This window comes from Dendrobium catenatum, unplaced genomic scaffold (genome assembly GCF_001605985.2).
Source record: "Dendrobium catenatum unplaced genomic scaffold, ASM160598v2 fragScaff_scaffold_1220, whole genome shotgun sequence".
NCBI lineage: Eukaryota > Viridiplantae > Streptophyta > Magnoliopsida > Asparagales > Orchidaceae > Dendrobium > Dendrobium catenatum.
The window spans coordinates 11,386,123-11,397,234 of record NW_021319682.1 but is presented as its reverse complement, the minus strand read 5'-3'; the positions used below and the strand labels follow the sequence as shown (position 1 = coordinate 11,397,234).

At 36.3% G+C, this 11,112-nt stretch overlaps 1 protein-coding gene across 1 annotated transcript; it reads left to right on the top strand.

Moving 5' to 3' along the window:
• Positions 1 to 4,547: 4,547 nt before the first annotated feature.
• LOC110115140 (late embryogenesis abundant protein At5g17165) lies at positions 4,548 to 10,673 on the top strand. The gene is made up of 2 exons (XM_020848275.2): positions 4,548 to 4,774; positions 10,090 to 10,673. The coding sequence occupies exons 1-2, from the start codon at positions 4,662 to 4,664 to the stop codon at positions 10,373 to 10,375; spliced, it is 399 nt and encodes a 132-aa protein (XP_020703934.1). The 5' UTR covers positions 4,548 to 4,661; the 3' UTR covers positions 10,376 to 10,673.
• Positions 10,674 to 11,112: the final 439 nt, after the last annotated feature.

The window sequence follows — 11,112 nt, the reverse complement described above, 5'->3', positions numbered from 1 at the left end:
GAAGTTGCATGTCCTGTAAATATGAAAAAAATCAGAGATAAATTTAGAGTGCTCCATCAGAAGGCCCATACTGATTCCCTTCATCATGGAACATTTATCAAGCATTTAAGTGCCTTAATAAAGAATTAAGTGATCTTAGGTTTGTTGGATTTGTCTTGTCGAGCCGCTTTATTCGACTATAAACATGCCATATTTGAATATCATTTAGTTACCCAATTGATGCTATGAAACTTTTAAATATACTTGAAACACATGATTTGAGGCTTTTGAGCTCATTTGGACTGATTTTAGTGTAATCAGGCAACGGTGGTAAGAGGGACTGTAGTTGGTGGGCGACAAAGTACTACGTAGGCCCGATGATGGTGGCATGATGGAGTTCCGTCGGTGATGGCCATATAGAAATCCAATAACGATGGCCAGGTGGCGAGGGTTCACTGGCGATGGTGTTGAGCTGGAGCTCTATGATTCTTTAAGCCTTAGAGTTCTCTTAAGTTCTTAGCCCATGGTTTGAGCCTTCTCCCCCAAAAGTCCCCCTCATGTGGGAAAAGGAAGTCTATTTATAGATATGGAGAGCATCAGCCCCGTAAATATGAAGAACATTTGCAACAAGTTTAGAACGTTCCATTGAATTGCCCATATTGATTCTCTCAATCATGAAGTATTTATTTAGCATGTAAGCGCCTTAATGATATTTTTGTTATTTTAAGCAAGTTGGAATGGTTTCGTTGAGCTGCTTGATTTGATTGTAAGCATACTATATTTGGATATCATTTGGTTATCCCGTTAACGCTTTAAAGCTTTCAAACATGCTTTAAGCCATTGATTTGAGCTCATTTGGATTTGAATTGGATCGATTTTGACCTCCTTGGGTTCGTCTGGCTGAGAAGTTCAATTTGGCTTTAAGTTTGTTGAAGGAGTTCGGATAGTCCCTAATTTAAATTTTGAAGTATTCAATTCAGACATGATTCGAGATTCGTGCATGATCCAGACAATTTTTAATGACATATCAAGTCCGTACTCCTATACCTTTAACACATATATGTGAAGATTGGCTATGAGATCTCGTGGCAGAGGACACCAATGTGGGCGAGCCAATGTTTGCATAAAGAAAATAACGATGAGAACTCACTACTGAAGGCCATCCACAAGACCAGCTATTTGTGTTGTCCTGAAATGATTGAAATCTTTAATGACCAACAAGGGGAAGTCATGACAAGATTTTGTTAATAAATAAGTGACATGACTGATGGCGGTGCATCTCATTCTCCCATCAATGAAGAAAAGTTTGATGTAGGTTTTATTTGGGACTGATACGTCATCACAAAATTAGCTTGATCGGGCACGAATCTCGTGGCAAAAGCTAGTTGGAGACTTCAAAAATTAAATCCGGGAGCATCCGAACTCCGATTTCAACGAGCTTACAGTCAAACTGAGCGTCTCGGAAATACGAACCCAACGACACCAAGATCGACCCAATCCGAGCCCAAATGAGTCCGAATCAAGGGTTCAAAGCACTATACATGAAGTTGAACCCATTAAATCATCGATAGAACAAGACAAAGCTGAACATTAATATAATTAATTGAAGGACCAAATAGACTCCAAATATTATATGCTTATAGTCAAGTCAAGTAGCTCGACTAGATGGATCAAAGAACTTAAGATCTTTTGATTTTAAAATTATTAAGACACTTAAATGTTGAATGAATGATATATGATTAAGGGGATCAATATAAATTATTTAATATAATGTTTTGAATTTTAGCTAAATTTACCATAGCATTCTTTTTAAAAAGATTACATGCGGAGCTTGATTTTCTAAATGAATGAGGTTGAAACTACATCAACTAGAGAAATCTATTGTATTAGAGGAACATAATTGGACGACGGTGGTTGGAGAGACTGTAGTCTGCAGACAACAGATGTCGGAGGGATTGTAGTCAGGTGATAGAGGTCAAAGGGAGCATAATTGGATAATGATGGTCGAAGGGACCATAGTCTGACGACGGTGGTTGGAGGAACGGTGGTAGTGAGTGATAAAGGTATGAAGGACCTTAAGTCGGGGGACAGTGGTTGGCAAGATCATAGTGGACGGGTGATAGAAGTCAGAAAGACTATAACCGGCAAGAGATGAAGGTTGTGCGGAGAGTTGAAGGTGACGGCTGGACAAATGTTCGACAACGATGGTCAGACATATGTTAAGTAATGGCAGTCGAACTACGAGGGTTTGCCGGCGATGATGCTTGGGTGGAGCTTTAGGATTCTTCGAGCCTCATAGCTTTCTTAAATCTCTAACCCATGGTACATGCCTTCTCCAAAAGTCTCTCCCCCCATATGAAGAATAAAAGTCTATTTATAAGTATTTTGAAGTTGCATGTCCTGTAAATATGAAAAAAAAATTAGGTATAAATTCATAGTGTTCCATCAGACGACCCATACTGATTCCCTTAATCATTGAGCATTATCAAGTATTTAAATGCCTTAATAAAGAATTAAATGATTTTAGGTTTTTTGGATTTGTCTCTTCGAGCCGCTCTATTTGACTCTAAACATATCATATTTGAATATCATTTGGTTACCTAATTGATGTTATGTAATTTTTAAATATACTTTAAACACATGATTTGAGCTCATTTGGACTTATTTTAGTGTAACCGGACAACGGTGGTCAGAGAGACTGTAATTGGTGGGCAACGAAGTTCTACATAGGCTCGATGATGGTGGCCTGATAGAGGTCTGTCGGTGATGGTAAGACAGAAGTCCAGTAACGACGCCTGGGTTGTGGGAAAATGTAGTCTATTTATAAATATGGACAACAACAGCCTCGTAAATATGAAGAAGAGTTGCGACAAATTTAGAATGTTCCATCGAACTGCCCATATTGATTCTTTCAATCATGAAGTATTTGTTTAGCATGTAAGTTCATTAATGATGTTTTAGTTATTTTAAGCTAGCTAGAATAGTTTCGTTTATACGCTCGATTTGATTGTAAGCATACTATATTTGGATATCATTTGGTTATATAGTTAATGCTTTAAAGCTTTCAAACATGATTTAAGCCATTAATTTGAGCTCATTTGGGTTTGAATTGGATCGATTTTGATCTCCTTGGATTCGTATGGCTGAGAAGTTCAATTTGGCTTTAAGTTTGTTGAAGGAGTTCGGATAGTCCCTAATTTAAATTTTGAAGTATTCAATTCAGATATGATTTGAGATTCATGCCTGATCCAAGCAATTTTCAATGACATATCTAAGTCCGTACTCCTATACCTTTAACACATGTATGTGAAGATTGGCTACAAGATCTCATGGCAAAGGACACCAATGTGGGAGAGTCGTTATTTGCATAAAGGAAATTACGATAAGAACTCACTACGGAAGGCCATCCACAAGACCAACTACTTGTGCTGTCATGAAATCCTTAATGACCAACATGGGGAAGTCATGACAAGATTTTGTTAATAAATAAGTGACAGGACCAATGACACTGCATCTCATTCTCTCATTGATGAAGAAAAGTTTGATGTAGGCTTTATTTGGGATGACTTTTATATTGCTTTTATACTGCAAAGCTCTTTAAAAAATAAAAAGAAAGTCATCCCAAACGAAGCCTAGTCTCAATGGAGAAAAGCATTGTTAATGAAGAAGTTAACCATAAGTAGGGGTGTCAATTTCGGGTCACGGGTCGGGTTCGGGTCGAACCCGAAACTGACCCGGCACTATTCGGGTCAACCCGAACCAGACCCGTTTTTAAAAACGGGTCGGTTTCCTTGACCCGAACCCGACCCGCTTCGGGTCCGGGTCAACCCGACCCGACCCGAATGACCCATTTTCAACCAAAAAATTGCTAATTTTCGGGTCAAAAACGGGTCAATCTCCTCTTTTCGGGTCAAAATCGGGTCAAAGTCGTGTCAATCTCGGGTTGGCGGGTCAAAATCGGGTTTTCGGGTCACTTTCGGGTCAAAGGGTTAACCCGAACCTGACCCGATTTTTGAAACGGGTCGAAATGTTGAACCCGAACCCGACCCGTTTCGGGTTCGGGTTGAACCTAACCTGAAATTTTCGAGTCGGGTTCGAGTCGGGTTTTCGTGTCGTGTCAAATATTGACACCCCTAACCATAAGTGTAGAAATTGATATTTTTGATATCATTTTAAGAAAAGTAGATATCAAAATATTAAATATTAAATATGTGGATAAGTTTTTTTTTGGGTGTGATTTGTATGTAAATCTCATTTAAAAATAATAGTCATTTTAATATTTTATTAATAAAATGAAAAGCAAGAATTAAGAATGAAGGATAGTACGAACGACTTTGTAATAATAGAATTATTAATGGTATAGTTTTCAATCATTTGTTTTATGATAAAGTTAAGAAATTATTAAATAAGGAAAATTTCTGTCTTACGTCCGTAAATATCTTTTAAATTTTAAGTAATAATACCCGGAGGATTTTAATCCTGTTGCACTACAAGTTACTAAAATACCCCTAATCAACACTGCTATAAATAGTGGTGGGTACTGATTGGGAAGTGGGTTTGATGGGAAAGTGGGTTTATGTGGTACTGCTATAAATAGTGGTTGTGTAGAAAAAAGCGAACACCGCTTACATTCCCCTTTTTTTCTCATCTGAGTTCAAACTTTCAATCTCCGAAGCTGTTATATGGCAGCGGTCAGTTCGAAGGGGCGAGCGATCAGCGGAAGCTTCGGGAAGAGACTCATTAACCAGATATCAACCACGAAGCATTGCGATACTGGCCTGCTCCTGATCTCGAGGTACTGATTTCTTTAGAGGTCCCTGAGGGCTGATTCCGATCTTGTTTTTCCGGTATTTTTTCTGAAATCTTTGTCGATCTTAGTAGTTTGTGTGCGTAGGGCTTTTTTTAAAGTTTTTCCTGCTCGATCTAGTGATCTTATAGACGAATCTGTGCTTCTTGTTGAACCCCAACCTGACTTTTGGGGTATAGCGTTTCAGTGATGATGAAGAGTCGAAGTGCTTTTGATCGGATTTTCTTTAGGGGCATTTGGGCTGAACATCTCAATTTACCCGATCGCTGTTCTTCCCTCAGCAAATCTATCGTGGTGGTGATTTTGATCGGAGTTTTTTTAGGACATTTGATCTGACGCAGTCAGTTATTGCGCCTTTTTTGGATCTTCGAGTAGAATACTCTCACGCGAAATTAGACGATTACTGTTCCTCCATCCGCAAATTTCTTGAGCTATTAGATATTTTTCCTCACATTGTGCTACATAATTTGTGTCTAAAATTCGAAGGAATCCCCATACTTCCTAGAAATTTGTCTATAGCGCGTTCTCAAGGGCATTTGCATTGAGTCTAATCTTCGAGCTGAATCCTAGAAGCTTTAACCTTCCTTTTGAGATGTTTCAGCTTTTCATTCATGATGAAAGGACGAAGTGCTTTTGACTTCAAAATTTTCTTTCGGGGATCGGTATGCGCCTATTTTGAACCTATAAGAATGAAATTCCCAAGAAAAACTATTAGGTTACTGGTTTTTCATCGCGAATTTCTTGATGTTCTGCTTCTCATTTCCTTCCCTCACTGCGCCATGCACCATGACTTTCGTCTAAAATTTAAGGCCAAAATATCATCGTGACTCGAGGGCATTTGAGTCCTTATCTTGTCTGGTAGAGTGGTTCTCACGTTCGTCGCCAATCCTAAAAAATAACGAATAAATAGCTGTTATTATCCAATTACGGGCTGAGTTAATCCCAACCTTCCTTTTAGAATATTTAATTTATCAATGATGATGAACGATGGAAGCGCTTTTGTCTGGGATATTTTCTTTGAGGGGAGGGGGCATTTATGCTGAGCTACTCACTTTTACACGCCGTTTTCCGTTTTCCGTTTTCGGATCTGTAAGAAGAAAATTATCAAGAAAAACTAAGCGGTTACTGGTTTTCAATCTGCAAATTTCTGGAGTTTTGCTTCTCATCCTTTTCTCTGTTCTCCATGGTTTTTGTCTAAAATTTAAACGTTACAAAATTTTGCAGATATAATCGACTAGTTGAAAACATACCTCGTGGTCGATTGGGTCAATCGTCCGTAGCTAAACCTAGACCTGTCAATATTGGACCCGACCCGAAAAATTCGGGTTTGGGTTGACCCGAACCCGAAGCGGGTCGGGTTCGGGTCCGGAAAATCGACCCGTTTGCAAAACCGGGTCGGGTTCGGGTTGACCCGGCAACCCGAAAATGACCCGGAATGACCCTGAAATCGAACCTGCCCGCTCTACCCGAATCTGCCCGCCCGGCATAGTGCCGGGTCAATTTCGGGTTCGACCCGAACCCGACCCGTGACCCGAAATTGACAGGTCTAGCTAAACCCAAAAAACAATAAACAATAATTCTGCTATCATCCACGTTCAACATGCAATTCTCTCCTCTCTGGCTATTATGTTGAAATAAAAAATATATTTATAAACAGCAATAATGCTGGACTGCCAAATTCATACTCCGGAAAAACAAAAAATGATAGGTAGAATTTTAAGTATTTATATATGAAACACACTTCAGCATACGCCATGTAAAAATCCGCGATACAATATTTTGTATTGAAATTTTTTAGAATTAAATTCATAATAATTTGATTTTAGGCAAATTTATCAATATGCTGCACCCAAAATATTATAAATAGACACCTTCTGTGCATGAAAGGGGGCCTCAACTTTAAGTTCAAAAATAGTATAGAGATTTTAAAAACTCTAAAGTCTTATTTGATATTCGATGTCAATGAGCGCGCCAATTTCCGTCGTCCTCCAATTACCATCATCATGCCCCAACTATTTCACCAACAATCTCTATTATAGTTATAGAGCCAAATTTTGTAATCCCATTTTCTTCAGGTGTGCAGAAAATCGTGCTTCTATAATTACAAGCACATAGTGGATTATTTTAATCAGGTTAATCTCTATAATTTTTTCCTTGTTGAGTTTTTCATATAAAAATTATTATACATCTTGAATTTTTATTTTTTATGTTTGTGTAATGGATCTTTGGGCAAAACTATGTTATAGAACTATCTATCATCATGAATTAATTTTGTAGCACATAATTATTTGATAATGACGTCTATGGGAGAATTTTCCAGCATTCCACAAAATGCATCTAATGGCTGATAACTAATCAACATAATTCTGTTGGGGAGATGAGTAAACACCGCAATGAAGAAACAAACAAGAAAGTAAAAGCAGCAGAAATAAATGACACCATGATTTAACGTGGAAAAATTCAAAATAGGGAAAAAACTACGGAGCCACTCCACACCAAGAACTCCACTATGAAAATTGAGAAAAATAAGTACTGATCTCTTTTATCTCTCATTCTCTTATTGCTTATCTTCTCACATGCACCATTTTCAATGTATACACACAAAATACAAAAGAAAGTTAGTAAAATTACCCCAAGGGATGCGACCCTTAAAAAAAACAAGAAAGAAAACCATCAAGTCTGTCTTGCAGCCTGCGGCTCCAGTTTGGGGCACTGCGGCGCTTAAACCTCTATCTTGATCCGCTGTGGCGCTCTGCTCTCTGTCGTTTAATGTCGGGATGCAGCGCCGGGGTGTTGTGCGAAAAAAAAAATGGTGCAAATCACCCAAATTCAAGCAGGGGGTAAACCCCCGCACCTCCTAGCAAACACGATAAACTTGGAGGTCTGAGACAATAGAAAAACTAGATTGATCAACACAATCAGATACCACACATAACAAATCCACTCGATAAATGCTACTTTGGCTTAATTTTGGAGAGGATCATATATGTGCATGACAATGGAGTTTCAAGTCGAAATTCTTCACCTCTTAAAATAAATTGGATAACAAAGAGCTTTATCACATAATGAGTTTTATTTTTTTACCATAAAATCAACAACAAAATGGGGTTGAACTTGTTTGAAAATGCTCGTGCCGCTCCCTATCAAAGCATAGCCCAATCAAATTCTCTTGGATATTGCTAGTTCAACCCATTCTTCTATGCTACTCTATTGAGTCGTAATCTTTTAGCATCCTTGGAGGATTTAAATCCATATTTTCTTGTTGGCTCTTCTTGTAATGTTATAGGAGATGAGCTTTATTCATGAGAAATTTACTTTGACTATTTTTGATATAATTCTTGATTTTTTTATTCAAATGAGGTTTAAGTTGCTTGCAATTGATCCACATGATGAGACTTCATTCATTAAAGACATCTAGGTTGTTATTTATAATAACATGTTGATTGTCAATCTCGAAATCTTGGAGATTAGAAAATTTTGATGAGAAAAATATAGAAATTATTGAATAGGATTTGCCATATCTATTTTTACCCTCATATACATGAAGATTCCATTATCGAAGCAACTCAAAGAAGTGGAGTTGTTCATCTCATTAAAATTTATAAAAATAATTATATATTAATTTTTGTTTTAGATAAAAATTTATCTTTCAAGTAAAAATTTTATTTAATTTATAAATATTTTTTTAATAAATAACTTTACATCTTATAAAATATTTAAGGAGGTACGCTTACGATGTAATCTCAATAGAATGCTAGTAGTAAACACGTTCCTTTTCAGAAAGACTTTATGAGAGTATGTGGCAAGTATGATCTCCATTGGCATTTACAACCCTTGAAATGTATGTTCATGAGATAGCCTTTATGAAAAACTAATGAAGGAGAAGGTCCTCGTTGGAAGGAATTTATGAGATTAAGTGATCGATAATACTTTTTTTTATTCAAAATTTTCAAAAGAAAAAGTCTAAGAATGTATAGATGCATATAAAAATTTAAAAGCTAAAAATTTTAGATGATATAGGCATATTAAAAATTTTAGAAGGCATGAGCCTCATAAAAGTTTTTTTAAAAAAATCTTAGAATACATACACATTATGAAATATATGTTCCTCTAGTTTTTTAAAAATCTCATAAGATGTATAATTAAAAGGGTACCTATTTCTTTGATTATCTAGAAAACTTAGAAAGTCAAAGTTTCGTAAGATCGATGTATGCTAATAAGATAGATGTATGTCTTTGATGACAACCTCGATGCACCTATCAGGCTAATGATCTTGATTGATACATGACATCACAAAAAAAGTCAATACTCATTCTTACTAATAAGGCCAATGCATATTGTTAACAGCAATGTTGATGTATACTATTGCTAACAAATCAATTAATGTTAATGGCATCGACACCAACATTCATCATCACCAACAAGATCGATTCACACATTCAAAACTAAGTTTGATGCATCGATGCCAAATGAGGTAGATGTATGACGTTGATATCAACATCAATCCATGTCATTGTCAACAAGCCCGATACACACCATTGATATTAATGTCGATCTCTAACAGTAGCACCAACTCTCGACGTTCTGTTTTTATGCTTTTATTCTCTTATCTTACACCTTCAAAGAGGACAATAGAACAGACCACCAATAATTTTGAGAAAACACCTCCAACAACTAAAGCCTCTACCCACTCTTAGATTGGAAATTAGCATTCACAGTTCAGGTTTACTATAATATATCTTTTTTTTTTTATCTAGTTGTGAGGAGAAGATATATTTTTTTAATTTACGACGCACTCAAAATTCTTTTTTTCATTTGTCTTTATTTTTTTCTTGTTGAGCTTTCACATATTAAAAAAAAAAAATCATCCTTTGAGCAGCTCTTGATTTATTTTATTTATGCATGTGAGATTTTCATATAGTTCTAAAACAATAAATCCTATATTGCCACTAATATTCTAATACATAATCATAATTCTCTTATTTTCTTTACTCATGATATCTTTAATATATATTCTTAAATTTTGTAATATTTTGATGCTGATTTTATCTATTTTGATGGTCATGTTTTCTAGTATTTGTTACACCTTTTAATTGTTGGATGTCAAGAAAATCTATCTTTCGCGAACTATTTCATCATTTAAGCAAGATAATTTTTAATCAAATAAATACATTATATTTGATAGATAATATTATTATCTAAATACTCGCCAAGCGTTTTTTCTTCATTCTTATTTTAATCACGTTTAATATCACTTTTTTTTAATATTATTTATCCATTCAATTAAATATAATTTCGAACAGGCGAGCATCGCACTCGAGTTCCGATTATGATAAGGACGTCGAGGAGAACGCGAGCCCGGTCATTGTGCCGGACCATGTGATTGGAACCCGACCGGAGAAGTACTGGGGCCCAGATCCCACCACCGGCGTCTTCGGCCCCGACGATCCGAAAGACGGTGAGGTCGCCTCAGTCTCAGGCCGCCCCAAGCCGCCGGAATCCGGGAATCGAGGCTCGTCGGCGCTGGACGAGACTGTCCGGTTCCGGCAACTGGAGCTTGAGGACCGCGAGCCGGAGGACCAAAAGTGAGCTCGGTACTGCTCCTGGTCCGCTCTCTTTTGAATATAAATAATAAATAAATAAACAACAGGACGTGATGTGTATGTACAAAATAAGTACTACGTGTCTACCTGCCCAAAATAAATAGTACTACGTGTCCGTATCGTGGTGTGATTGGTAGTTGATCCTTGGATTGCCACCGTCCGTTTCGCGGCACTTGCCGCATAGACCTAAAACCTATGATATCTGCCGCGTGTTCTTTGTTTTTTTTAGGAATTCTTTATCTTTGTTTGTTCTTTGTTTTTTTAAAGAATTCCTTATCTTCGTATGTTCTTTGTTTTTTTAAGGATTTCCTTTATTCAATTGTAGTTTATAATGAGCAACGTAACGCTCTCGAAAACTTTGCTTAGTAAATAGTTTTTTTTTAATATGTGGCTAAATTAAAAAAAAAAAACACAGTTTTTAATTTTTTATATGTGTGAACTGGGTCAGGATATCCATGTATTGAGTAAAATAGGTTTTAAAATCATTAACTTTATTTTTAAAATTGTCTAAATTATAATTAATCAACAACTCTGTTGCATTCACATTCACAACAACAACAATAATAATAATAATAGATTTAAAGTATATGAATTTCAAATTTTGTTAAAGATTAATGACAATCATTTATCCAAATGTCTAATTATTCGGTTTCAGAATAATTTTTGGAGGCACTGAATACTAAAAATAATAAAAATTAATTGACATAATAGTCGTCAAATTCG

What these genes read in the sequence shown, in the direction of transcription:
- LOC110115140 (XM_020848275.2), top strand. Translation starts at nt 4,662, where the DNA reads ATGGCAGCGGTCAGTTCGAAGGGGCGAGCGATCAGCGGAAGCTTCGGG. An exon ending in GGCCTGCTCCTGATCTCGAG is followed by an intron (nt 4,775 to 10,089) that starts GTACTGATTTCT and finishes AATTTCGAACAG; the next exon opens with GCGAGCATCGCACTCGAGTT.